The 25752-nt window shown below is 50.7% G+C and overlaps 10 protein-coding genes across 10 annotated transcripts; 5 read left to right on the forward strand and 5 right to left on the reverse strand.

Annotated features, from left to right (window-relative positions):
* Nucleotides 1–216: 216 nt before the first annotated feature.
* BDV17DRAFT_257444 (uncharacterized protein) lies at nucleotides 217–1674 on the forward strand. Its single transcript, XM_073757193.1, has 2 exons — nucleotides 217–741; nucleotides 803–1674. The coding sequence occupies exons 1-2, from the start codon at nucleotides 659–661 to the stop codon at nucleotides 1566–1568; spliced, it is 849 nt and encodes a 282-aa protein (XP_073618071.1). The 5' UTR covers nucleotides 217–658; the 3' UTR covers nucleotides 1569–1674.
* Nucleotides 1675–1782: 108 nt separating this feature from the next.
* Nucleotides 1783–3299, reverse strand: BDV17DRAFT_257445 (uncharacterized protein). Its single transcript, XM_073757194.1, has 2 exons — nucleotides 2858–3299; nucleotides 1783–2805 (listed from the first exon to the last, which is right to left on the reverse strand). Exons 1-2 carry the CDS (start codon nucleotides 3268–3270, stop codon nucleotides 1950–1952), a joined length of 1269 nt encoding a protein of 422 aa, XP_073618072.1. The 5' UTR covers nucleotides 3271–3299; the 3' UTR covers nucleotides 1783–1949.
* A 1907-nt stretch (nucleotides 3300–5206) lies between these two features.
* On the forward strand, nucleotides 5207–7715 carry BDV17DRAFT_257447 (serine/threonine-protein kinase). Its single transcript, XM_073757195.1, has 4 exons — nucleotides 5207–5573; nucleotides 5722–6078; nucleotides 6156–6486; nucleotides 6540–7715. Exons 2-4 carry the CDS (start codon nucleotides 5808–5810, stop codon nucleotides 7144–7146), a joined length of 1209 nt encoding a protein of 402 aa, XP_073618073.1. The 5' UTR covers nucleotides 5207–5573; nucleotides 5722–5807; the 3' UTR covers nucleotides 7147–7715.
* Nucleotides 7716–7879: 164 nt separating this feature from the next.
* BDV17DRAFT_289221 (AMMECR1 domain-containing protein) lies at nucleotides 7880–9015 on the reverse strand (the record flags this gene model as incomplete). The annotated part of the gene is made up of 2 exons (XM_073761616.1): nucleotides 7880–8384; nucleotides 8483–9015. The coding sequence occupies 2 exons, from the start codon at nucleotides 9013–9015 to the stop codon at nucleotides 7880–7882; spliced, it is 1038 nt and encodes a 345-aa protein (XP_073618074.1).
* A 244-nt stretch (nucleotides 9016–9259) lies between these two features.
* On the reverse strand, nucleotides 9260–11535 carry BDV17DRAFT_24032 (putative regulatory factor Sgt1). Its single transcript, XM_073755951.1, has 4 exons — nucleotides 11218–11535; nucleotides 10956–11155; nucleotides 9465–10901; nucleotides 9260–9414 (listed from the first exon to the last, which is right to left on the reverse strand). The coding sequence occupies exons 1-3, from the start codon at nucleotides 11480–11482 to the stop codon at nucleotides 9555–9557; spliced, it is 1812 nt and encodes a 603-aa protein (XP_073618075.1). The 5' UTR covers nucleotides 11483–11535; the 3' UTR covers nucleotides 9260–9414; nucleotides 9465–9554.
* A 4509-nt stretch (nucleotides 11536–16044) lies between these two features.
* Nucleotides 16045–18229, reverse strand: BDV17DRAFT_257454 (AAA family ATPase VPS4). Its single transcript, XM_073757196.1, has 4 exons — nucleotides 17645–18229; nucleotides 17237–17569; nucleotides 16728–17178; nucleotides 16045–16646 (listed from the first exon to the last, which is right to left on the reverse strand). The coding sequence occupies exons 1-4, from the start codon at nucleotides 17941–17943 to the stop codon at nucleotides 16425–16427; spliced, it is 1305 nt and encodes a 434-aa protein (XP_073618076.1). The 5' UTR covers nucleotides 17944–18229; the 3' UTR covers nucleotides 16045–16424.
* A 155-nt stretch (nucleotides 18230–18384) lies between these two features.
* BDV17DRAFT_289225 (tubulin-binding prefolding complex subunit YKE2) lies at nucleotides 18385–19062 on the forward strand (the record flags this gene model as incomplete). The annotated part of the gene is made up of 4 exons (XM_073761617.1): nucleotides 18385–18445; nucleotides 18585–18780; nucleotides 18890–18950; nucleotides 19003–19062. 4 exons carry the CDS (start codon nucleotides 18385–18387, stop codon nucleotides 19060–19062), a joined length of 378 nt encoding a protein of 125 aa, XP_073618077.1.
* Nucleotides 19063–19511: 449 nt separating this feature from the next.
* Nucleotides 19512–21187, reverse strand: BDV17DRAFT_280445 (2,3-bisphosphoglycerate-independent phosphoglycerate mutase; the record flags this gene model as incomplete). The annotated part of the gene is made up of 3 exons (XM_073759881.1): nucleotides 19512–19722; nucleotides 19778–21098; nucleotides 21157–21187. The coding sequence occupies 3 exons, from the start codon at nucleotides 21185–21187 to the stop codon at nucleotides 19512–19514; spliced, it is 1563 nt and encodes a 520-aa protein (XP_073618078.1).
* A 326-nt stretch (nucleotides 21188–21513) lies between these two features.
* On the forward strand, nucleotides 21514–22779 carry BDV17DRAFT_257458 (RNA polymerase II mediator complex middle subunit MED9). Its single transcript, XM_073757197.1, has one exon. It carries the CDS (start codon nucleotides 21649–21651, stop codon nucleotides 22225–22227), a length of 579 nt encoding a protein of 192 aa, XP_073618079.1. The 5' UTR covers nucleotides 21514–21648; the 3' UTR covers nucleotides 22228–22779.
* A 235-nt stretch (nucleotides 22780–23014) lies between these two features.
* On the forward strand, nucleotides 23015–25001 carry BDV17DRAFT_257460 (glycine hydroxymethyltransferase SHM2). The gene is made up of 3 exons (XM_073757198.1): nucleotides 23015–23130; nucleotides 23197–23247; nucleotides 23309–25001. Exons 1-3 carry the CDS (start codon nucleotides 23095–23097, stop codon nucleotides 24635–24637), a joined length of 1416 nt encoding a protein of 471 aa, XP_073618080.1. The 5' UTR covers nucleotides 23015–23094; the 3' UTR covers nucleotides 24638–25001.
* Nucleotides 25002–25752: the final 751 nt, after the last annotated feature.

Genomic DNA, 25752 nt, shown 5'->3' on the forward strand with positions numbered 1-25752 from the left:
CAGACAAATCACCACACTTTCGGCTCAGATATGGTGGGCATTTGCATTGCGCATTTCGACTCTTCTATTGACAGTAGACTATTGGGTACCGGTGACGCTCCCCATGCTCGTGGCCTGCAGGACGTATATGTAGCAAGTCCATCCCGAGTAGGCGGGCGCTTATAAGAGTACTAATTTTAGAAGTTAAACTTCAATGATGACTGTCGACACAATTAAACCTACTACTACAAATTGACAACATGTACATTTGAAACGCCCAGGGCAGCCTAAACACAGGGCAAACAGTTCCATGGATGTCAATTGTCGACCTTTAGCGCCAGGATGACTGCGAACCATCCAGTGAGGTTGGGTCCTGTTTCAAATGATAAAAATTCCAGGATTCCCTGATGCGCTCGGTCCTCGAGAATTATTATATAGATTGCCGTTTACTCGCTGCTTTCCAAAGTTGCGTTATCTCAATCTTGTTTCTCTTCTACAACGAAACGTACTTTTCGCACGACTCTGCCATGGCCGAAGCGGTTGGTGCTGCCTCTGCGATCACAACCTTTGTGACTCTTGCCCTTGAGGCCACCGTCCTCCTCTATCAGACCGTGAAAAGTGTACACAGCATTCCTCGGAAGAACGTTACAGTAAACGAGACTGGCTCAAGATCCGGTATATGGGCGAAGATATTTCAGGTTTCAAGAACATGTTAGCGGGATACAAATCAACAATAACAATCGCCCTTGCATATGTGAATCTGTACGAGCTTCCTGGAAACTGCCATTCTGTCATATTGGGAGTGCTAATATCTTCCATACAGTCGTACAACAAAGATCACAAAACACGTTATCGAGGAGTATAAGGAGCTTATTCAGAACACGCAGTGTGATCTAGAAACTCATCTGGAAGATATTCACATGAAGGTGGAGACTTTGTCACTCAACAGCTCGACGATCGCAAGAATTGACCCGGCAGAGCTCCAAAGAATGGAAGACGAGAAGCAGAGCACTCATCAGAGCCTCGACATCTGTCAACAATTTCTTACTCTCGTGGATCAGTCATGGTCTAATCTGCTAGGAGACTTAGAAACTGCACCCAACGAACCCTCCCAACGACTTTCTTCCAGTGAAAGGCCCATGCAATCCTCATTGATCAATGCGGAAGGATTAAATTCAGCACGAAAAGAAATCATGAGCTGGAAGATACAGCTACTGCAGAATCTGCAGAATCTCTATAAATTCGATAAACAATCTCCGATATCCCGACTGGGTATTTCACCGCTAAGCGATGGACTTAGCTCCAAGCAACAGAATTTTCAGGAAGAGGTGCAAGGTACTAAAGCTTTATTGGAGTTCTGCAAGCATGCCGGGGACGAAGTGAATCAACCGCGGATGAACTATTATGAGGATGTCACTGCGGGAGACAATAGCCACCTGGCAGTGGTAACAACTCTCAAAGACCTCATCTCTGCCAAGCGCATCAAGTCAGGTAACGGGTCAAAGCTAGTACTTGGCCAAATGTCGGATGATGTTTTAAAGAGCGTTTTTATGAATGCTGCGGCTTCCAGAGTTCCCACAAACAAATGAGGAATACTGCCAAGGGCAGATATTTATGACCGAGCTTGCATCACTTGGAATACTTTCAATGTTAATATTATACCTTCGTGAATTGGGGGAATGAGCTCGAGATTTCTATGGCATATTGAGAAGACTATTTGTTTCATTCATATACTACGAGGATAAATAGCGGCCACAGCTAATGTATAGTCCAAAGCTCATGTATTATAGTTGGATAATGTATTTCCTCGATCAAGATAGACAATTTCTACTACAATTGTACCAGGTAGAACATACCTAAGTCCAAATTTAAGTACAGCGAGAGAGGCTCTGCAAGATCTATTTTCACTTTCGGCAAAGTCAGTAGAATAAAAGTAAGCTTAGTTGTGGATTTGATTGAAAGCACCGTCTTCATGGCGTTGACCTGAGATTGCCTGACTCCCGCGCTATATTCTCGTTTCGAAGCGAGCGACCTGTACCATACCGATTATGAAAATCCTTTCCTTCTTTCTGCTCGACGCCTACCACAACATCCTCACGTAAACCATTCTTTTGAGAAATGAAAAGCTGTAGTGTTTCATCCGACATTTGTCCAAGCACTTGCCATGACCCCGCTCCAGTAGAGATCCGCTTAGCATCCAGCAAGTCTCCAATAGTGGAAACTAACACTTGCTGCGCATCGTCCGAAGACGCCACATCTTCAAAAACATTCACCCTAGAGCACTCAGAGAGATTGGAGGCATCCGCGCAAATATTCAGACACTGCGCAATTTCCTCCCTATCTTCCTTGATATTCTGAAGGTCGCAAGCAACCTGGCCAGACACTGGACTCTTGCTGCTCCGCAAGTTTGCTTCTAGTTGACTCAGATGGTTTTGAAGCCGATTCGAAACTGCACTCATATTCTGGATGCCGGAACTTAGATACCGTTGGGCTAGTTGCTGAACGATGCTGAGATTAGAGTTTGCTTGATTCATCGTGTGATGTGTGCCAGCGGCTTTTTTAGTTCTATTCTCGCGTCCAGAGTGATACTGCTCAATATTATCTGAGACCTGTTTACAGACGTCAAGGCAGTGTGTTGTACTCTGCTTTTCTTCTTCTATCTTTTGCAATTCTTCACGGCTGATAGTAGCGTCTGGTTCGTCTAGGGACTGGTTGGTGCTCATCTTCCGCTCAATTTCGTCCAATCGATCATGGAGATCTGAGGTGGTATTTTGTATCAGGTCCTTGTATTCTTGGAGCACTTGGCGTGTGACCGCAATAGTCTGGCTGGTAAATAGTTAGGACCATCTTGGACAAGACACTGGATCTCATGACTTACAAAGTCGCACCACCTAGCGCAATATTTATGGTTGCCTTGTAGTTGGCAAGCACGTTTTTGTAGTTCGTGATGTTCTCACCCAGATATTGAAGTCCAGTCCAGCCTTCCAATCTTGACTTTGATCCGTCAGACTCCTTGACATACTGGGCAATTTGATTGCTTAGCTCGTTGCAGGCAGCGCCACATCGTAATAAAGGTAGGCTTAAGACCGAGAGCTCCACTTCGTATTCCGCAGCCGAATTTTTCAGGACTTCGAGCGATTGCGAGAGGGCCTGAACCTCGTCTCGCAGTTCTCTAGCCGCCCGCTGATTCTTTCGGAGACCCTCAATTGTCTGGTACAGTGATTTACTGGCCTCGAGAGCAAGCCCGGAAAGAGCGGTCACCCCGTAGGCAGTTGATGATGGATCTTCCATGCTGCTAAATGTGGGAAATTGGAGGCAAACAGGAGAGTTTGCGAACCTCCTGCCCGATATCTGATGTCTGCAATGAGAGGTTGGAAGCTCGGCTGTAAGTTTCCCCGCTTCCGTTTCGCTCAACCACAAGCCACATACTGTATGCATGTGAGTTCTTGTGAGTCGACCATTATTTGTCAAGACCAACTTTCTATATGTGCAGGTTGGGGTAGATATTAAGAATTATTTCATTTATACTATGCTAAGCATTACTTATAAAGCTAATTTGGCTACCATTACAACCTGGCAAAGGAAAACGTCAGAAAGAACTTCTAAAAAGCCCAGCGGACCATGGAGAAGTTGCTCCAATGTTTAGTCAGGGTTCAGTTGGTGTCAAAGACTAAGTTAGGACTTCATTTTATTCAGCATCTGCTCGGTCATTTGATATTCCGCACATTCCTAATTTAGATTAGTCAATTACCCTCTTACTTGATGTATTTTGTTTAGTCGAGCATCCTAGCTAGATAGAAGAAGCAGGGACCTCCATACAAGCAGGCGCGCAGCAAAGGCTCGATACAAGTCAATACATTAGCCAGCATGTCCCACAGTTGGTCCGACCAACTTGTGCTCAACCAAATTATTATTGCTCAACATTGTTTTCAAGCTGAAACATCTGGTGTGCCACCAAAAGTAGGCTATCCTTTTCAAGATAATTGGCCTCCATTAATCTCCAGGCGAGCGGGCAGAGTTAGAGGGGTGATCAAGTTGCAAATCTTTCCCCTCATTAGTCCTTGATTACGCCTAAACGGTCTTCGCATCTATACCCTCAAGTGCGGCCAGCAAGCATAGAGTATTAAATACAGTGAGTTGAACTTCGCTTCAGTGCTGTACTATTTTGACCGCCATCAAAAAACGAACTGCTGCGTTAGAGAAATTTCAATTTCAAACGCCCGACGATTTGGTATTAAGGCGCAACTCATCGTTGAATGCGAGACCTTGAGCTAGAATCGCCTGTTCTGATAATCGCGGACTGCGAAAAGTTGCCGTCAATCAGGTGCTTCCGCGGCCCGATCGGGGATAGTGTCCGGAATCTTATCGCATCGATACCAGTCATCGAAGGTGACATTCTATACTGAATTCCATAATGTTGGGTCGCCGGTAGACCAATGGAGTTGCATAATGCAGGGAAAGAAACGACCGTTTGGGCCTTGCACCCGGAGTGAGCACCAGTTGGCGGTCATCGGCTTGTGCTGGTCGTACGACCGCATTCTGTCGATCAGCTAGGCCAGGGGCACAGGGCCTGGAGTTTCCAGTGCTACAGCACAAGGCCTACCCGCTCAGTCTTACTCTCGAGGCCATCAGTATCTAAACCTGCCTCACTAACCTTCCGCCCCATTCCCTGCGACCTTCCAGGTATTAAAAGAAAAAGCTCCATGCCCGTCCTGGACCTAGAGCCCCATGAGAGTCTAAAAAAGGCTTCAGACCTTACCGGCTGCGCGCCTCCCGGCGTTCAGTCAGTTTGAGACAAGCTGCGCAACTTAAATAATGCCTACCCTCTCGGGTTTGCCGCTTGTCATAAATCTTTCATTGTCCCAGGTTTTATGTCGCGAGACAAATGCTGCTCATGACTCAAATGTCCAATTCCTAGAGAAGGCTTGGGACCGCAGTGAGCCTGAGAACGTCGCCCTATCCGAGTCACTATCATGAGACGTTTAACACAAGCTGTCTCTTGCAAGATTGCTTGGTGCAATTAGTATTACCTTCGCTCCGTTTAAAATAAATCTGATCATAACCTATAATACATAACCTATAATACATAACCTATAATACATGCGATTATCACGGCACTAGATGTGGGAAATCACAGGTCCTCGCTTTACGCTATATATAGAATCGCCCTCTATACATGCAATAGACGCTTACTCTTGCACAAACAAACAATAAAGACATTTATCTATGTACCTAAGCATAGATTGAACTATCCAGAGATTCTGGATCTGAATAATCAAAACAAAATTATCGTGGCATGATCTGTAGTACAACCTGGGCTTTGGTAGAGATTTGGAATCCATAGCCCCGCTAATCTCCGGCGATTAGCTCGCAGATTGACCGGCGCACTCGGTCTCAACCCAGAACCTCTCTCCATCCCCTCCGCATCCATCCTGATGAACCTTTCGTCACTGACCAGCTTATACCCTGAGCTTCTTTTATATTCTTCCATTATTGACGCTTCCGACCGGTGAGCCTCGAATCCAAACCGCGGAGTCTGCCTGCTTTATCGGCCAGAACCCCGCAGTGCCCCGGCCGATAGAAGGCCTGTGCAGGTGAGCAGCGAGCTTCAGCTTTCGAATTTCTCCTTTGTGTCACCTCTTTGTCTCCCGTTCCAGAGTTGCATCACATATATATTCGAGCTTTCATTGTCGCATTGCTACCCGCCTTTGTTGTCCCGTCCCACTGATACCCTCGAGACAGGAGCGCGTTGCGATCTTCGTTAGCCTTATCCCCGAACTCAATCCCCCGGACGCATCGCCGATACTGATCCTCTTACATCTCCTACAATGGCCGCCCAAGCGCAACCAGGCCAGAAACCCAAGATCCAACCCTGTCGGTACAAGACCGGAAAGACGCTAGGAGCGGGCTCCTACTCGGTCGTGAAGGAATGCGTGCATATCGACACCGGTCAATACTATGCCGCGAAGGTGATCAATAAGCGGCTGATGGCCGGGCGGGAACATATGGTTCGGAATGAAATTGCCATTTTGAAGAAAGTTTCTATGGGGCACCAGAATATCCTGACGCTGGTGGATTATTTTGAGACGATGAATAATTGTACGATTATGGCACACTGGGAATGAGGAGGGGTGATGGCTGCCTAGGCTGTGCGCTAACTGCTTGCTTTATTGCAGTATACCTTGTCACGGACCTTGCGCTGGGCGGGGAGCTCTTCGATCGCATTTGCCGCAAGGGAAGCTACTACGAATCCGACGCGGCCGACCTTATCCGCGCCATTCTCTCCGCGGTGGCATACTTACACGACCACGGCATTGTGCATCGCGATCTCAAACCGGAGAACCTTCTTTTTCGTACGCCCGAGGACAATGCAGACTTGCTCATTGCGGACTTTGGTCTGTCGCGCATTATGGACGAAGAGCAATTCCACGTCTTAACGACAACATGCGGTACCCCCGGATACATGGCGCCCGAGATCTTTAAGAAGAGTGGGCACGGGAAACCTGTGTACGTGGCAACCGTACCAATTCCATATCGATAGCAGCGACTAACCTCGACAGCGATATCTGGGCTATCGGCGTAATCACCTACTTCATGCTTTGCGGCTACACCCCATTCGACCGCGACTCCAACCTCGAAGAGATGCAGGCCATCCTCGAAGCCTCCTACTCCTTCACACCCCTCGAGTACTGGCGCGGCGTATCCGTCGAAGCCCGCAAATTCATCCAAGCCTGTCTAACCGTCGACCCGAAAGCCCGGCTAACCGCCCACCAAGCCCTCCAACATGAATGGGTCAACCCGCCCTACGACAAAACCGACGCTATGGGCGCCGAGCAGGACCTCCTGCCTACCGTCAAGAAGAACTTCAATGCGCGCCGCACCCTGCACAAGGCCATCGATACCGTCCGTGCAATCAACAAGCTTCGCGAGAACGGCGGTCTCATGATGGACGGCGTTATGAGCGTCGACCCCAAACCCGAGCAAGTCAACGGGAGCGAAGTCCTCCCGGAACGAAGCCAGACGCCCCGAGGGCAAGGGGGCGACCTCATGGAAATTGATAGTCGCGGGAATGCCCGCGGCCAAACGGAGCAGCAGATTCGAGAGCAGGAGCGTAAAGTTAAGGAAACTGTTGCTGGGCTCTGGAGCCGCACTGCTCATCGCAGTTAGCAGCCTCGTTTATGCCTATATTTATAGTATATTGATTGTCTAGCGATCATTCATTCGCCCTGTTCTTGTCCTGTCCTGTCCCTGGGGACTCCATATGATTGAGGCCGCGCATATGTGTGCGCCTTGCCATAACGATACGCCCCATCATGATGTTCTCTATCATCGCTGATGAGAACGTCCCCTCTCCCCTTCGCTTTCGCCCAGTTTGCGCTGTGCATTTACCCACCATTTCGTCACGATGCTTATGTCTCTGTTCATGATACTTGCATGGCTTCGAAGAAATTGTTCAGCTATTGTGCACGCATAACTGCTATCAGTTATGAGGAGGGATGTTGATGAGTTCGAGCTCGGCTTCGGGGTCGTGGTCAGTGATGAGGTTACTACTGTACCTTTACCTTCTAAGTTTTGGTATAGTCCGCTATATTTTATGATTTCGATACATATACTCGAGGATTATTTATTTTCTGGGTGGGATGAGTAATGTGTCGGTCGCGGGGTCGGTTTATACTGTCAGGGACCTTGGAGGGGCCTAGGGTGGGTATCCGAGCTATTTATGTGTTTCAGGAACTTTGATTGTTCATTCCTAAGTCTGTTGACACTGCAAATGTATAATCCCGAGATATATTAAGCCACAAAATGATAACACCGACCGTTTATCATAAGTAGGCATAACCATAGCGACGCCATTTCAGAATGACCACCACGTGGCAGGGCACTTGATGAGGTGAGATATTCAAGTACTCAGCAACGCCTCACTCCCATCATCTAGCGAGAGCACCCACTCGCGCCACTTCTGCCACTCCCCGTAATCCGCTGACGCCTTGAGTCCCTGATACTTAACGGTGCGGAAATCCGAAACCAAGTCCCAAGGTTTCGGTTTCGACGTAGATCCAGATTGACTGTTATGGCTGTGACTGCTGCTGCTGCCGCCGCGTAAAAGCCTCTTCGCTGCGCTTGTGCTGCTGCTTTCGCTGGATGCCCCGCTCCAGCCGGCCTTATGCATGAGTGATGTCACGGTTTCTTCCTTCGTCCAGCCTTGCTCGACGGGCACGTCGGGAAGGTATGTTGCGCCGAAGCGGCGGCCGCGGTGGATGAATGAGATGCGGAGGCCGTGCGTGCCGAGCGTCCAGTCTAGCGGGTTTGTGCAGGGTTCGAAGGTTCCTAGGAGGGTTAAGGAGCAGGAGAGGGAGGGGAGAAGGGAAGCTGGGATTGGGGAGAAGCGGGTGTCGTCGAACGCACTGATTGAATTTGATTTGTTAGTTTGGGTTTGGATACGAGTGGTTAAGAAGGGATTCAGATGTAGACGTGCAGAGCGTCATGGAGTAGGTGTACGTACGATGTGAGAGCGTAGGATTTCAGACCGTGAGAGAGTTCCTGCGCCTCAAACGTGCCGATACACCCACGTAAAGATTTACGGCCGCTCTTCGAGAGTGTGTTCCATGTGACGAAGAGTGGGTACTTCTGATCGCTTGGTCTTCGTTGCCGGCTTTCTGGCGTTTCAGACACGGACGATATTGAACTAGATGTCGTGACGCTCGAGAAGATAGAGCTTGATGACTTGCTCGATACCCCTGAGGGTGTTGATGTACTCGAGTCCGGTGATGCCTGGGCTTGGAGGCGGTCGATACTCGGTAGTTTTATTCTCTGAGGACGTGAAGTAGATTGTCCGCCTTCGATGGATTCTTCACCACCGATTACGGATTGCTCGCCGGAAATATCGTCTGCATTGTCCTGAAGTTCAGAGACCTTCGCGAACTGCTCGTATCTCTCCCATAGCTCCTCCACAGCAGCGAGACTAATGGGTTCGTTCCCCTCATACGAGGCGGCCAAGCTCTCGAAGCAATAGAAGCAATGTGCTGGAGACGCCATGGTCTCGGGGTCAAGTACGCAATGAGGGTCGTTGAACGGTGGATATGGCCCTTGTGCTGCTTGAGAGCTTGGGAACTGCTGAGTAGTGCACCACGTATGTCAGCCAAGTGTGGCTGGCTCCACCACCACGCCTGATAGTGGGGAGGATCAGGCCCCAAGAAGATCTAAATGCTGTGTGCGAAGATTGAAGCCACTGTATGGGACCTTGGTTTTCAGGAAATAATCATGGCCAGCAGCCTATTGCACAGCGTAAAGTCTATCAGGTATGAAACCGTGGCGGGGGGTGGAAGAGGAGTAAGAAAGAGAATGGAAGCGGAGAGCCCGGAGGGGAACTTGGAGGCCGATAAGAAGCGCACGTGATGATAACCTTATCGCCCGTGATTTCTCCGCATTCCCAATCTGGAAATCTCAGCCTGGAAACTCCAAAACGTTAGCTTGTTCGAACATACTCTCTGACCCAATGTATTCGACTCCACCGATCTATTTAGACTCATTTATGCACCCATGCTCCTGAAAATGCAATGAGAAGTTGATGCGATTCAACGTTCGCGGTCATCCTTGGGCATGGGTAGATTCATCATGGAAAGCAAGTTCCCGGCTGGACCTGCTGTTCCTGATTGACCTTGAAGACTCTCCAAGAGGTTCTTCACGAGATTGATATTGACGTTCTCGTCACCCGCTTCCGGGATGACAACCGTCCCCTCGTCCGTTCGTCCTTGGGATACTGCACGCTTGCCCTGGGAGACATCACTGGGACGATTGAGATCAAGGACTCCCGTCCCTTTCAATTCAGCTTCCATTTCTCTTGAGAGCTGGTTGATCTGTTCGGTGTCATCCTCGGAATCATCCAGCTCCTCCACTCGGTTAGATGGCCTTGACGATGAAGATGGTCCGCTTGGGCCGGGCATTGATGGCATGCCCATCATCTCTTTCATCATCCGAGCGAACTCTTCCTCATCGAACGAAGCTTCTTTATCCTCTCCTTCGCTATCCAACTCTTCTTCATCATCTCCTTCGACATCGGAATCTGATGCCAAGTCGTCGATGAAGTCGGCTCCCTCGAAGCCAGCAGATTCGTCATTGAGGAACTTTTCGAACTGAGCAACGATACGTTGCAAGTTTTCCTGCGCATTCGCGTCACCAAAATCCCCTACAGACTGTCCTTTTTCTTTTCCTCTCCCCTTGAGTTCTTTGTCGAGGTCCTCAAAGCTTATGTCTAGCCACTTCTCGTCATCTTCTCGCTTCTCCCACTTTTGAATCTCTTCATCGTCAGGAAGCGATTCGTCGCCGGTGTCCAAGTCCTCAAGTAAAAGTTTCATCTCTCGCACTAGAGGCTTATCCCGGTTCTGAGGGTCGGTGAGAAGCATTTCGAACCCACAAGTGACTTTCATGCCCGTATCAGCCCGGTTATACAGCTTCCGATCCTCGGTAGGAGGTAGTTTGCCGACCCAGGATTTTGGCGCGGGGAAATCTTGACTTTTGACTTGTGCGTAACCAGTCCTTGTGAATTGTGTACTGACTGTAACGAAATCCGCAGGCTTGAAAATCATGTCCTCCGCCTCTTTGCCTCGAAGAGGTCGTAATGCGATGGGATCACGGAGATAGAAAGCTTCGACAGCGGGTGATATATAGGTGGGTTTTTGATGCAGAAGGAAGGCAACCTTGCGAGGCATAGTGACCAAAACTGAATGCAGGTTCTCACTGATCTGCTTAGGGTAATTTCTTAGTCTGTAGAAGGCCTCCTCTTGAATCATGGCTGAGCGCATCAGTCGTCCGGGTTCCTCCTTCAAGATCCTTCTCGCCTCCGACAGGGATATTGTTTCCGTAACCCTATTCTTCTCGTTCTTCGGCTTGATTATGACAAGGTCCCCTTGATGTAGCCATACCTGGTATCTAGTTAAACATTGCAATAGGATAATGAAGTTAACTAAGACACTTACTCTATTGTCCGCTATCTCTGGCTCAAGCCATGACGGCAATGCGCCGGCCGCTTCTGCAAGAAGAAATTGTCCATCGTTGTCCGTCACCGTAGCCCAAATGTCCTTGTGTTTCTTGGTCAACTCCAACAGGAGGTATACCACCACCCATTCATCCTCGACGGAATCTCCGAAGTTCGTTCGCCCGCTCAATGTCGTTGTTCCTAAGAACGATCCTGTTAGAAATGTTTCCAAAACAAAGTCGCATGGCAATGCGCTAACATACCATCGTTCTTGGTTATTTCAAGGCGAAAGGGGTCCCTTTGCCAGATATAGTCCTTAAGCAACTGCTTCGTCAATTCAGCTGAGGACTTGTGCACCTCCGTCAGTCGCGTCCGTGTATCTGCGGCCTCGTCAACGACGGCGGGGTTCGAAGGGACATAGTGTATTGAGTAGTCGATGCAGTCGTCGGGGAGTTCAGGCTTGGGAATGGGACGAAAAGTAGACTTGAACCACTCGATATCCTCCTGCGTCATAGGCGCCATGATCATCGCTTGTGAAGAAATCCCGGGTTAAGGGAAAAGCTCGTCGTTATCTCTTCGCCGCACGTCTAAGTTCAGAGGCAAAATTACCATCGGTATGACTTCATACAATAGCAGACGCGGAATATTGCCGGGCCGACACGCAGCTTATTGGTGCCCGTTCTCACTAATCCGTTTATGGCTAGATGTCAACAAGTCCGTATATTACTCTCACCGCCCAAAACACGTCCATCACCAATGCGTCTTGCTTCTCCCCATTGAGCCCAACACCTTTTCGCCGCGTTGTCGGGGATGTTTGCGCGCTGGAGGATATCGTACTACTCTTGAATATACTAACAATAGGAACATACGGCGCGTTTAAACCGAAAAATGGCCTACCCGTACATCGACACCCCGCGCACCGAAGTCGACGGAAACGCGACTTACCTGACGAATGGCTATCGCAGCGTCGGACGGCACAATCTGTCGGCCCTCGACTCGGTCGAAAACTCATTCCAGACGCCCTCGAAAGACGAAGATGTCTTGAAAGTTCTCGGCGACAACCGCAGACGCAGTTCTGCCGGATCGAAACTCAATACGCCGCGAGCGGCTGCCGGCCCCAAGTCAACGAGAAGCGCGTTAAATTCACGGCAATCATTGCCGCAAGCGGGCGCGAAGGGCGAGTTTACGCCCATGCTGAAGAGCGCCATGAAGAACAACTACATGAGGAATATGTCTTCGACGCGTGGGGCCAGCGCACCCAAGACCCCGTCCTACCTGAGGCCGGGCTACCGGAGTAATGGCAACACGCCCGGGTTACCGCCAATAGAGATGACGGGCATTGATGAGGAGGACGCGACGACTGACGACCCCACGCCAGTTCCTCAGGTCGCCAGCAGCAGCGTTCAGGGCACTCCGTTACCAGGACTTACTAGCAGAGATGGAAACGGTGTACTAGGCGATGGGAACAACATGACTCTTAAAGAACAGGAGAAGGTATGGATGAATGACGAGGCGCTCTATACCGGGCAATTGCTGACTTGTGCAGATAATCGACAAGCTAGACAAGGACAATTTTGGGCTGAAATTGAAGATCCATTTCCTTCAAGAGCAGTTAGAAAAGGCTGGACCTGCTTATAATCAGGCAGCACTCATGGAGAATACAGAACTGAAGGTCTCAAAACTCACGATGCAACGCGACATCTCACGGTATAAGAAAGGCCTCCAACAGGCCGAACGCGATCTGGAATCCTATCGTCAGCAATTTCAGGAACTGAAAGAGAAAATGCGCCGGAAACAAATGGACGAAACGATACAACGCGAGATGGACTCGATGAAGGAGGAGCTCGAGAGCAGGGACCAGCGTGTGAGAGAACTTCAAGAACAACTCCGGGAAGCCAAAGACTCGCAGTCAGAGGAAATCGACAAGCTTCGTGATGATATCGAGGACTTGGAGGCATCTCTTAGAGAGAAAGATCGCACAATCGAGGAGCGCGAAGAGGAAATCGAGGAGCTGAAGGACAAAGACGGCCAAGAGAATGACGCGCTTTCTGAGTTGGAGTCGGAGCTTCGACGAGCAAAGGAACAACTTGAAGAATTGCAGGAATCTCTCCATCAGGCAAGATCAGAAGCTATTGAAGCCAGAAACTCGGAGCAACAGACGATAGAGGAGAAAGAGCGCGCCGAAGAGAATCTCCAGGAGCTGCAGGATGAGATGGCAAACAAATCTTTCAGCACCAAAGGGCTTACTCGCCAATTGGAAGAAGAGGTCAAGGAGCTTCGTCAAAAGAACAATGAACTCAAGGAGGAGCTTGAATCTAACGCCCAGCGAATGACGAACCTCGAACAACAATCTCAGAGGACCCGCAAAGACACGGACCACGAGCAACAACGACTACTCGAAGAACTTACCCAGATCAGACGAGAGCGTGAGTTAGCTTTCCAGGAACGCGACGACCTGAGTACCCAGCTGCGCGAAGCTCAAGACGAAATCCAACGGAGGACGGAAGAGAAGGATCTCCTTCATACTCGCCATCACGCCTTGACGGATGAGTCTGGTAACCTGCAAAGTGACTTGGCCAAAGCACAATCTACCATTCGCGAGCTCCAGGAGTCACTTGATGCCGAGAGACATAATGCCACTGAAGATGCGGAGAATGTGCGTACTCAATATCTGGAGGACATTGAGAGGCTGCAAGAAGAAATTGAGTCTCTTCAGCACGAAATTGAAGATAAAGAGGGCCAATTCGCTCTCGAGCAAGATCGTTGGGAGAGCCAGAGGGGCACTATACAGCTCCAAAAGGACAGAGCAGAGGACCAAGCGGCAGGCTTCAAGCGAACGATCGAGAAGCTGGAGCAGTTGGAGCACACGCTAACCGGGAAAGAGTCTAAGTTACAAGAAGTCATTGACACCGAGAAAGCAAGGCATTTCAATGCTGAGGCTGTTCTCGGTCGGCAAGTGAAGGAATTGAACGACGACTTGTCCGCGAAGCGGGACGCCATCGACGAATTGCGACATGAACTGCTCTCTGTCAAGGAAGAACTTCGCCTCACCAGACGATCGGAAGCGACACTCAAGGAAAAGGTACAATCTTTGGAGGACGAAGTGGCTGTGCTTCAGTCAAGCCTGGAGGAAGAACAAGAATACGCCAAAACTCGCACACAGAAAGCACCGACTGACCAGGATGGTCAAGTAAAGAAGCTGCTTGCTGATAAGCAAAAGCTTCGAGACCAACTGGCTAATGCGCATGTCGAGCTGCACGATATGAAGGCGGCTAAGACCGATGTCGAGACCGAGCGCGATGGGCTTCAGGCGCAGCTGGATGAAGCTCAAAACCAGGTGGGCGAAACAACCAAGTTTGATAAGGAGAAGACCGAGCTCCGTAAATCTACTTTCCGCCTTGAAAGTGAGATCAAGAGGCTCAAGGAAGATAGGATGTCTCTTCTGGAAACAAAGGACTCGCTCGAGAGCCAGCTGAACTCTGAGATCGAAAGGGCTGCCCTAGAAGAGAATCGCCTGTCAGCCGAGATTGACCAACTCCAAGACAAGCTGCAGTCTGCCTCTGGCGGCAAAGAACGCGAACTCGCGCTTGCTAAGAGCAAACTTCAACGGTACGAGCGACGCATTCATGAGCTGGAGGGCCTTCTCGATCAACAGCCTCCTGCAGACTATGAGCAGTCGGCAAGTGCGGATCTATCAATGTTACGCCATAACTTAGACGAGGTGCGGAAGCGAGAGAAGGCGTTGATACAGCGCGAATCCGACCAGAAGGCTTCAATTCGCGCCTACAAGTCCAAGATTGTCGAGCTCGAGAGGGAGCTGCATGACGCGACGATCAAGAGATTCGAAACTCAATCCCCTCCGTCGTCACCCGCCAACAAAATGCAGCAAGACGTCCGCACCCTACGAAAGCAGCTTTCAGACGCACATCGTGCGCTCAGAGAACTCAAATCGAAGAACCATGATCTCGAACGCGCTGCAATGCGCGAAGAGGACCAGCGCGATCTACACGAATTGCTCAAACGATCTACCCTTGAAGCCGAGTCTCTTGCCCTTCAAGTATCAGAGAAGGAAGCCCAGTTGAATGAAACAGAATCGCGGACTCGCAGAATCCGCGAAGAACGCGCATCTTACGCTCGCAAGGCCAATGCAGCGCTCAAGGAGCTCGACGCCCTCCAGGAGCGTTATAAGCACGCCATGGAGAAAGCAAACACCAAAGGAGACAACAAGACCAAGCACGAAAAGGAAATGCTAGGCCTAGGCAAGGAAATTCTCTGGCTCCGTGCACGCCTCAAGAGGGAGGAGAAGTTCCGTCGCGACCTAGCCTGGAGCAAGGGACTCATGGAACTTGGCGAGCGTGTTCGGATTGCTTGGTATGTTTCCCTTCCATCAACAACCGATTCGACCCAATGTATGGATTTAGCTAACTTCTTCCCTCCAGTAACGACGCCGATTTCCGCATGATCTCCGAAATGGGCGTCAAGCCCCGTGACCGCCGTAATGTCCGCAGTCCAACCGAGAAACTGAAGACCGCTGTCTCAATGGTTAAGGCCATCGTGCGCATGCAGAGATCGAGCCGCGAGTGGAAAAAGACGACGAAGTTAGGCGAGGGCCTGAAGAGGGCGAAGAATGAGGTTATGAGGAGGCGGGAGAGGGTGTCGTCGAAGGCTTAGAAGAGCCTTCTTCACAATTTCTTTTTCCCTTTTTATTTTCTATAGTCGATACGTGATTCCCCAGCGGTGATTGGTTTTATTCTTAGCTTGGATGGTTTGATTTGTCTTGTTTTTTGTTCTGTCCTGTTCATATGATTGGCGTCTTGGGGATAGATGAGATGACCTGGCTGCGTTCTTGGGTTCGGTTTAAGCTACTATTTATTTGGTAGCTAGGTTCCTAGGTTGTTTGTTCTTTGGATGAGAAATGTTAAATTGTCTATCTTCGAACCTTCATATAAATAAACTGGATTCCAAGGTTCCCAATGGTGCTATTACTGCAATGGTACATCAGGCGTGGACGTATATTTCGGCTCTGGGCCACCCAGGGCTAGTCTTGATACCCGCCAGAAATGTCGACGAGGGTACAGAGATCGGGACAATTGAACAAGGTGTAACTATCGCATCATGTATTTTTGCAACTAAATTTAGATACAGCACGCCGGACAAAAAAGAACTGAAAATGAAGAAGCTAATCTAACGCCTCGCCTGCCTCATCCAATAACAAGAGTAACGCTTAACACCGGTATGTGACTTGAAACATGGAAAGGGCATATGTATATGGTAGGTAGGTGATCGTTCATTTCGTTTCGGAGGGAAGGGAAGGTAACGTAGGTGGAAAATGCAAATGTGACCAACAGTATAGGGGGCAGACTTCCGCGCTCTATCGATGCAGTTTTGAGGGGTGCCTTGGAATCAACATCGGAGCGGAGCATAATGCGAAAGAAAGAGAACGCAATGAGCTGACTCTGGCTGTCTAGGACTAGGCACCCTCACTACCGAACTCATTCGTCCATTCCGTGTTCCTCTTTAGGTCTTCTTGGCTGACTGTTGGCCGCGAGTTGCGGACAGCCTTGATGAAGTCTTTCAGCACGAGCGGCGGTTCTAATAGTTGGTCGGCTTCGATGTTCTCCCACCGCATCTCCATCGCGCCGCTGTCGCCGGGTGAGCATGGTGTTAACTTCTCTTGGCCTTCGTGTAGGACCTGTGGTTTGGTTGGGTTAGCATTCGCATTTGCATTTGGCTGGCGTTGCCTGCGGGATGAATTGGGAGGGAGGGCCGTTACCTTCTTGTAATGTGTTGCTGTCTGGATCTTCCGGATTGGCTGCATAAGTGCATCTTGGACGGCGATACTGATATCACTACCGGAGTAGCCTTCGCTTTGTTCTGCCAATGACCGGTAGTCGGCCTGCGTCATCAGGCAAGGAGTTGAGCCGACTGCTAGCATGAACATTTTCATGCGGGCGTTGATATCCGGTAGACTAATGTGTACTCTTCGTTGGAATCTTCGGCGAATGGCGGCATCAAGTTGCCAGGGGATATTTGTTGCGCCTAGGATCAAGACGCCCTTGGAGTCGTTGCCTACACCGTCCATTTGAACGAGCAGCTCGGTCTTGATACGGCGAGATGCCTCGGAATCGTTCTCTCCACGGGCGCCGCAGAGCGCGTCCACTTCGTCGATGAAAATAATGGCGGGTTTGTTTTCTCGGGCCATGTTGAAAAGCTGCTTCACGAGACTATGGAACGGCGTCAGCACTGTGATAAACACACCATTGACAATCCTGACAAACTCACCGTTCACTCTCACCCATCCATTTCGAGACCAGGTCACTACTACTGACACTGAAGAAGGTGCTGTTCGCTTCTGTCGCGACGGCCTTGGCAAGATATGACTTTCCTGTACCGGGGGGTCCATAGAGCAAGATACCCTTCCACGGTTGTCGCCTGCCGGTAAACAGATGTGGGAACTTTATCGGAAGAATAACCGCTTCCTTCAGCGCCTCCTTTGCACCCTCGAGACCCGCGACATCCTCCCACTGCACATTCGGCTTCTCCGACAAGATAGCGCCGGCAAGGGCGGACCGCAACTTCTTCGAATCGGCGTCCTCGTTGTCGTCGTCTTCCTTCCTACACAGAAAACGAAGCAAAAAACATTAACATCATCCTTCTCATAAACAAGGAAGAAAGAAAAATATGACATACCCCCCTTTCCCACTCCCCTGCGACACCTTCCCATTAGCTCCCACAGCACTCGGCTTCTTCCGACTATCCTGCGACGCAAGGTGATTCTTCAACTTCTCCGCGCGATCCATGTACTCGCCCGTCTTTGCGCGGATCATCTCCTTGGACTTGGGGTTCTTCTCCCATTTCAGCGCCAGCATGAACAGCTCTAGCGCGGAGTAGTATTGCTGATAAGCCTTCTCGTACTCGCCCTCGTTGTCGCTCTCGATGGCCTTTTTGACCGTGTCAATCGCGCGGCCGAGGAAGTCGGTGTTGCTCATTTTGGTGAGTGACACGGCGCTTGCGTGTTTCTTATCTTTGATGTCCGTGGAGTGACTCGGTCTGGTGCGGCGGACTCGCTGGTTCGAGGGAGAGGGGAGGTAAGGTGGAAGGCGGGGAGTTGGAGAGACAGTAGAGACGGGTGGAAAGCGAGGGTTGCCTGGAGCGATAGCTTGGCTAGAGGCAATAAACGAAGGATACAAGGACAGTCTTCGCTTTTGAGGTCAAGAAAGGCAGAACAGAAAAAAAAATTGAAATGGCAAAAAGGGAGTAGATAGCGGTGATAATTCTTCGCGGGGAATAAACGATGGGGGTGGAGAGCAAGATGATCGGTCACTTGGACAACGCCGCCTTGGTGTGATTCTGCCGTCTGTCGCCCATCACATCAACTTTTCCTACATTCCTTACCCTCAATCCTTTCCCTTCTCATTGAAACTATAAAAATGGCCGACCCGCAGAAACAGATGCAAGCACTCTCAGACGAGTTCCAGGCTCTCCAAACCGGTCCGTCTACAATCACCGTCCCCTTCCCTTCCCATCCAGCGGAGCGGGGATCCCTACTTAACCCCTCCATATAACATACCTACCACAAACTATCAATATCAAAGCCAGCAAATACTGACAACATCCCGATGGGAAACAGAACTCGACGGCTTCGTCGATGCGCGCCAGAAGCTCGAGTCCCAGCAGCAGGAGAACAAGAGCGTGCAAACGGAATTCACCTCCCTCGACGACGACGCGAACATCTTCAAGCTTATTGGACCTGTACTGCTCAAGCAGGATAAGGGCGAGGCTTTGATGGCTGTTAATGGGCGGTTGGAGTTTATTGAGAAGGAAATGTATGCTCGTTGAATTTATGGATCCTGGCCACACCCTCGTCCTACAAAGCTAGGAGGGGACGGACCGTGGATGGATTTAAGCAAGGACTGTGCTGACTGACATTCGCAGTAAACGCATTGAGGGACAGATCCAGGATAACCAGGATAAGAGTGATAAGAAGCGGACGGAGGTGAGTTTGTCTAGCGCTTATTCCCTGTGACAACTGTCTAAATTAGTTCTAGATTGTCCAGTTCCAGAGTCAGATTCAACAACAGGCTGCTGCGGCGTCGGCATCCGCTTGAGCTCGGCCCTGATTTGTAACCTAGATGCCAGGTCAGCTTGGACTACCGCCTGGGCCTTGGTGATGGGTTTTTACTGTGACACCCAGCAAACTTCCCGGTTCGGGCCAGGGGCGTCGCTACATCAATCCAAGGCATTGCCCCTGCTATGGGACGGTTAACCGGGTGCCGTGATTGTTGCCGCGGGCAAGGACGATTGACGGTACGGGAAAGCCGCATTTCGGCGAAAGACATGGTGAAGGTGATATGTCCATACTTGATTGCTACATGCTAAACTCTATGCACAATGCCTAGAGCACAAACTCGCCTCTAGATGCCGGTTCATCACGATATGTAAAAGATACCTGAGCGCTTCAATATATGCTTCACATTCAAAACTCCGTGACTATTCATCTCTTCATAAACAGAGCTGTCTCTAGTTAGCATGCAAATCAACTCTATATACATTACATCTATGCCTTGATCAGCAGGCTCTCGCCGGACATCTCCTTGGGCTGCTCGATGCCCATGGCAGCGAGAATGGTGGGCGCAACGTCTCCGAGGACACCGGGCTCCTTGCGGAGGCTCCAGCCCTCGGGGGCGTTTGCCATGACGAAGGGGACCCTGTTGAGGGTGTGGGACGTCTTGGGGGTGCCCTTCTCGTTGAGCATCTCCTCGGCATTTCTAGAGATCCATAGTTAGTCAAGGTTAATTGCCAGGAAGATGAACGAGTGCTTACCCATGGTCAGCGGTGATGAAGAGGACGTAGCCGTGCTTCTTGCAGGCCTCGAGGACGACACCGATGGCCTTGTCAGTAGCGGCGACACCCTTGATGGCAGCCTCATAGACACCAGTGTGGCCAACCATGTCAGGGGGAGCAAAGTTATTCATGACGAACTCGAACTTGCCCTCGGCAATGCGCTCCTCCATCTTCTTGCCGACACCCTCGGCGCTCATCTCTGGGTCGAGGTCGTAAGTGGCAACCTTGGGGGAGGGAATCATGTCGCGGACTTCGCCGGGGAACTGCTTCTCGATACCACCGTTGAAGAAGAAAGTGACGTGGGCGTACTTCTCGGTCTCAGCGACGTGGCACTGCTGGACGTCCTTCTTGCCGAGCCACTCGGCCAGGACGTTGCCCATGTGCTGGGGAGGGAAGGCGACGGGGAAGGTGTAGTCTGTCTTGTACTGGGTCATGGTGGTGAGGTGGATGTTCTTGGGGTATGGGAGGTCGGGGCGGGGAGAGCGGTCGTAGTCACCGAGGAGCTGGGTGATTTCACGGACACGGTCGGAGCGGTAGTTGAAGAAGAAGAGGGTGTCGTCGTCCTGCACGCGCCTGTCCTTGCCGCCGAAGATGAGGGGCTTGAGGAACTCGTCGGTCTGGTCCTCGGTGTACTTCTTTTCAATGGCCTTGACGGGATCCTCGGCCTCTTCGCCCTCACCGGAGAGAATACCCTTGACAGCAATTTCGACACGCTCCCAACGCTTGTCACGGTCCATAGCATAGTAACGTCCGACAACGGTAGCAATCTCACCAATGCCGATCTCCTTGGTCGCATCAAGCAATTGCTGCATGTACTTGGCGGAGCTCTTGGGGTCGGTATCACGGCCATCACCGAAGAAGTGAATGAAGACTTGAGGAACCTCCATCTCCTTGGCAACTTTCAGCAGGGCGATGAGGTGGGTGATGTTGGAGTGGACACCGCCGTCGGAGACGAGACCCAAGAGGTGCAGACGACCATTGCCCTCCTTAGCACGCTTGAAGGAAGCGGCGACACTTTCCACCTTGCCCATTTCTCCCTTCTTGAGCGTCTGGTCGATGCGCACACTGTCCTGCCAGACGACACGGCCAGCACCGATGTTCAAGTGGCCGACTTCACTGTTACCCATCAGACCTTCGGGCAATCCGACGGCGAGCGATGAGGCGTCAAGTTCGGTGTAACCAGATGCCGTCTTGGAGTCCTTTTCGGCGAAGCCCGACATGAATGGGGTCTCGGCAGCAGCGATAGCATCACCATCCGCGCGGCTGTCAGGGCCAGCGACACCCCAGCCGTCGATGACAACTACACAGTGGTGTTAGTACAGGCATCGGAAGTATTGGACGAGAGCGTGAATGCATACTGAGGGCAACCTTCTGGTCAACCTTGGCCATGATGAATGTCTAGCTCGTGTTGATCCTGGAGGTAGTTTGTTAGCTGAGAACGGCGGGATGATTCCGGTTAATAAAAACAATTGTGAGCAATGGAGAACCCACAGATATAGAATAAATATGCGGTAGTAGAAGAAAAGATGGTGTTGAAGAATGTTGGAGAAAGGGTGCGAGAAAAAAAGACGACAAGGCTTGCCGGTGAGAACAACAGCTCTTGATACTATGGAGGGGGAGGGGCTCGGTGACGCTTTGGGAAAGCCGCCTTTTCTTTTCTTTTGCCGCGACTTCGACGTCACTCGACCTCCCGTTCTCGACCGCGTTCCGAGTCTTCCCTAAACAATCCCCAGCTTTTTGGGGATTCGTTGTCGCTTTGCTATCTGGAGCCCCATTATTAGTTTTCTCTTGCTTCCGGTTCGTTCTCAGAGAATACTCACTCCGGATCACTTTTCTTCCCCACGCCCGTGATGGCCTCCAGGTCGCCGACCGCCGTAACTCCAGGGCCAAAGTCATCCGCGCCCGAAACTCCAGCGACTAACGACGCGCCGGCGACGCCGCAAGCTGTTCCTTTTCCTCCTCCGCAGACCTTCGATTTCATCCCCCCGCTACACGGCGTGGTTCTTCGGCTTCTCTCACCTCAGACAAATGGCGAAGGGGGTGCCAATGCCGGGAATGACGGTGCCGCTGGACCGGATCAGAGCCAGTCGCAACAACAACAACCGTCAGGTTCAGCGGTCGGCAACAACAATGCTGAATTGCTAGGCGCCAGCCATACCTCCGCAGACATTACTGCTTTGGGGTCAAACCTGTCTCCCCCGTTGGACGTCAAGAACCTTCCAACAGAGGTCAGCTCGATCAAGATTCGGATACAGAAAGCACAGGCCGTGGTGGAGGGATTGCCTGATGTGGACCGCACTGTGGCCGAGCAGGAGAAGGAAATACATGACCTCGAAGACAGGATTACAAGGTTGAAATCAGTAATTGCGGATTTCGGGAAAAGAGCCAACAATGTTAGTGTCGAGAAAGCCAAAGCACCTGGTCCTTGAAAGTCCGGAAGCGAGAGCATACCAAACAATCGCAGATGCCGGAGACAAGTCGCTTCAATGAACATCAACAAGACGAAATGCGCGCTATGCTGTCCCAATGGTGCTGTGACTCCCATTTCCTCTCAAGCGTGGGAGCTAGCACCCAACATGTTACCCGGATGAATCATCATGGATTGGATGTCGAAACGGGCGGTATCAGAGCAAGAATCTGGCACACGCCGTACTTCGCCCATTGTGCATCCAGATGCTGAGAATGAGAAGAATGTACTTGACGTTCGACCATCTGGTCCTGGTGGCTGGATACCAAGCGCAATGCCGCTGTTGCGGGAGTACTGACATGTACTTATACTCCGGCCTCTCCAATAACAACCTACCTATCGACAGAACAGCCTGAATACCTGATTGCATGGTGGAAGGAGCTTTAGGCGGGGGTAGAGAATACACCGATGACCGAATGCTGGTTGCTGACCCCTCCGAAGCCACCGAGGTCCTCAATATTCCCGGTGTATCCCCATGTTACAAAATAAGATATGCATATCTATTGAATACAAGAGCGTCTACGGAGTACTCTGCCCATTTATAGAAGTAGATACGACAGGAAAACGGGTCCACTTGAGACAATTGGTGTATTATTTCCCCGAGCTCTTGTACCATGGACCGGTGAGAAAACTCCGATATCGCGCCGAGCTGGCTCCCCGCCACTCGTCAGATCTAGATTTCTTCCTGAGGCAACCTCCCCTACATACCCCACCACCTTTTTTTTCTTTCCCTTCTCACCTTCTTCCTCCTCTTCTTCCCCTATCCTTTCTTTCATCCCAGCTTGTGTTTCCTCTTTCTATCCTCATATCCTCTATACAGTCCCTCACGATGGCCACCTACGCTCTGTCAGATGCCCACCGGGCTGTAAGTGATTCTTGAGCTCTACGAGTTTCAGATCTGTTCCTGAGCATGACTGACTCACCGCTGCAGCAAATGGAGGACCGTCTGGTCTCTTCCGACCCTGAGGTTGCTAAGATCATGGTATGTACTATAAAACTTGTGGTCTCGCGATTTACCGTATTTTGACTTATTTTTTCTGCAGGAAAATGAGATCCAACGTCAGCGTGAATCCATTGTCTTGATCGCCTCTGAGAACTTCACTTCCCGCGCTGTCTTCGATGCCCTTGGCTCCCCCATGTGCAACAAGTACTCCGAGGGTTACCCGGGTGCTCGTTACTATGGCGGAAACCAGCACATTGATGCCATCGAGCTTCTGTGCCAGTCTCGTGCCCTCAAGGCCTTTAACCTCGACTCCGAGAAGTGGGGTGTCAACGTTCAGTGTCTCAGTGGTAGCCCTGCCAACCTGCAGGTCTACCAGGCACTCATGCGCCCTCACGACCGTCTCATGGGTCTCGACCTCCCCCACGGTGGCCACTTGAGTCACGGTTACCAGACCCCCTCCCGCAAGATCTCTGCTGTGTCTACCTACTTCGAGACCTTCCCCTACCGCGTCAACCTTGAGACCGGTATCATTGACTATGACACCCTCGAGGCCAACGCTGAGCTCTACCGCCCCAAGATCTTGGTCGCTGGTACCTCTGCCTACTGCCGTCTGATTGACTACGCTCGCATGCGCAAGATCGCTGACAAGGTCGGCGCCTACCTTGTTGTCGACATGGCTCACATCTCCGGTCTGATCGCTGCTGGTGTCATCCCCTCTCCCTTCGAGTACGCCGATGTTGTCACCACCACCACCCACAAGTCCCTCCGTGGTCCCCGTGGTGCCATGATCTTCTTCCGCAAGGGTGTCCGCAGCACCGACCCCAAGACTGGCAAGGACATCCTGTACGACCTTGAGGGCCCCATTAACTTCTCTGTCTTCCCTGGTCACCAAGGTGGTCCCCACAACCACACCATCACTGCCCTCTCCGTCGCCCTTAAGTATGCTGCTACCCCCGAGTTCAAGCAGTACCAGGAGCAAGTGATCAAGAACGCCAAGGCTCTTGAGGACGAGTTCAAGGCCCTCGGCCACAAGCTCGTCTCCGACGGTACGGACTCCCACATGGTCCTCGTCGACCTTCGCCCCAAGTCTCTTGACGGTGCTCGTGTCGAGGCTGTTCTCGAGCAGATCAACATTGCTTGCAACAAGAACTCCATCCCTGGAGACAAGTCTGCCCTTACCCCCTGCGGTATCCGTATTGGTGCCCCCGCCATGACCAGCCGTGGTATGGGTGAGGAGGACTTCAAGCGCATTGCTCGCTACATTGACCAGTCCATCAACATTTGCAAGTCCGTCCAGGGCGAGCTTCCCAAGGAGGCCAACAAGCTCAAGGACTTCAAGGCCAAGGTTGCCTCTGAGACCGTCTCTGAGATTCTTGAGCTGCGCAAGGAGGTAGCCCAGTGGGCCAGCTCCTTCCCTCTCCCCGTCTAAACGGATAATAATGGGATCTTGACACCCATCTCTTGGATATGATACCAATTTTTCTTATTTTTCTTCATCTTTTCTTGAGTTTGCTTTACTCTTGTACGAGTTCAACATCATTGCGCATAAAATTGGGTTGCGGAGTGCGTTTATTGGGGTTCGGGTCTGCTTTTTCAACCTTACGCGGGTCACGGGATATGGATATGCATGAGCATGAGAATAAACATAGCACTGGGATTGGTTATTCAACACCTTTTTCAACATGATACAGAAAAGTTTATCCTTTTCGTCTTCCTAGGCTTTAACTGCCTTATATTCTACGTTTACAGATTAATGATATCAATGAACTGGCATTGTCAACATGCCATAAGTACTACCATTCCATATCTCGCAGTAATCAATGTGCTCCAAAAGACGGCAGTAGCTAGGCTGAGGCATCGGAATAAAAGACAAACGTTTCAGCGCTCTAATGGCCTTTTCGCCAAATCTTGCCCTTGCTGCTCTGCCTTGCTCATCTAGTTCATCCTCTTCTCGGCTAATTAGTGTCTTGTAACCTAGTTAGCCATATTCCTTTGTATAAAGGCAATAATCTATATAGTAAACTCACCACATCATCATACCAGCGCCGCAGCATTGCACTCAGATCTTGAGGATTATACAAGGCCTCAGTCGAATCCAGGTACGCGTCAAACAAATTCCACTCTTCCGCGTCACCAGGCCCATCGCTCTCATATGGAGCAAGAATAAAAAGAAGATTGTGATATTCAACAAGAGACAATCCAGTTGGCTTTTCCAGCCGCTTGTGCCTGTGCTTGTACTTGTACTCCGAGGATCCAGCCTTGCGAAGCAGAGCATTCAAGTCCGCATGTATCCGGTACTGTTCTCTTTTCTGGATTCATCATAGACCCCATCGCGTCTATCAATCCATCTCCCAGGCGTCACTTCGCATTCGAGGACTAACCCTTCCACGCCGCCGGGGACTAGATGGTTTCCGTCCATCACACTACCTGCGTTCAAGCCTCGAAGTTTCCATGTTGTTCGCGTCAAGGGTTGGATACGGTCTAGGCAATCTGCTTGCGTGAAATCGACGAGTTTCTCGAAACAGTGGATGTGGTAGAGGTCTG

The sequence above is a fragment of the Aspergillus undulatus genome (genome assembly GCF_047715775.1).
Source record: "Aspergillus undulatus strain CBS 261.88 unplaced genomic scaffold BDV17scaffold_11, whole genome shotgun sequence".
Taxonomy (NCBI): domain Eukaryota; kingdom Fungi; phylum Ascomycota; class Eurotiomycetes; order Eurotiales; family Aspergillaceae; genus Aspergillus; species Aspergillus undulatus.

Coding starts and splice junctions, on each gene's coding strand:
- BDV17DRAFT_24032 (XM_073755951.1), bottom strand. CDS start 11,482: ATGATCATGGCGCCTATGACGCAGGAGGATATCGAGTGGTTCAAGTCT. Junction 11,156..11,217: donor TGAAATAACCAAGAACGATG/GTATGTTAGCGC, acceptor GATCGTTCTTAG/GAACAACGACATTGAGCGGG. Junction 10,902..10,955: donor CAGAGATAGCGGACAATAGA/GTAAGTGTCTTA, acceptor ACTAGATACCAG/GTATGGCTACATCAAGGGGA.
- BDV17DRAFT_257445 (XM_073757194.1), bottom strand. CDS start 3,270: ATGGAAGATCCATCATCAACTGCCTACGGGGTGACCGCTCTTTCCGGG. Junction 2,806..2,857: donor GCGCTAGGTGGTGCGACTTT/GTAAGTCATGAG, acceptor ACTATTTACCAG/CCAGACTATTGCGGTCACAC.
- BDV17DRAFT_257447 (XM_073757195.1), top strand. CDS start 5,808: ATGGCCGCCCAAGCGCAACCAGGCCAGAAACCCAAGATCCAACCCTGT. Junction 6,079..6,155: donor TTTTGAGACGATGAATAATT/GTACGATTATGG, acceptor GCTTTATTGCAG/TATACCTTGTCACGGACCTT. Junction 6,487..6,539: donor AGTGGGCACGGGAAACCTGT/GTACGTGGCAAC, acceptor TAACCTCGACAG/CGATATCTGGGCTATCGGCG.
- BDV17DRAFT_257454 (XM_073757196.1), bottom strand. CDS start 17,943: ATGAGCAACACCGACTTCCTCGGCCGCGCGATTGACACGGTCAAAAAG. Junction 17,179..17,236: donor TGGATGGGTGAGAGTGAACG/GTGAGTTTGTCA, acceptor GCCGTTCCATAG/TCTCGTGAAGCAGCTTTTCA. Junction 16,647..16,727: donor CAGCAACACATTACAAGAAG/GTAACGGCCCTC, acceptor ACCAAACCACAG/GTCCTACACGAAGGCCAAGA.
- BDV17DRAFT_257444 (XM_073757193.1), top strand. CDS start 659: ATGGGCGAAGATATTTCAGGTTTCAAGAACATGTTAGCGGGATACAAA. Junction 742..802: donor GCCCTTGCATATGTGAATCT/GTACGAGCTTCC, acceptor TCTTCCATACAG/TCGTACAACAAAGATCACAA.
- BDV17DRAFT_257460 (XM_073757198.1), top strand. CDS start 23,095: ATGGCCACCTACGCTCTGTCAGATGCCCACCGGGCT. Junction 23,131..23,196: donor TGTCAGATGCCCACCGGGCT/GTAAGTGATTCT, acceptor TCACCGCTGCAG/CAAATGGAGGACCGTCTGGT. Junction 23,248..23,308: donor CTGAGGTTGCTAAGATCATG/GTATGTACTATA, acceptor TTTTTTCTGCAG/GAAAATGAGATCCAACGTCA.
- BDV17DRAFT_257458 (XM_073757197.1), top strand. CDS start 21,649: ATGGCCTCCAGGTCGCCGACCGCCGTAACTCCAGGGCCAAAGTCATCC.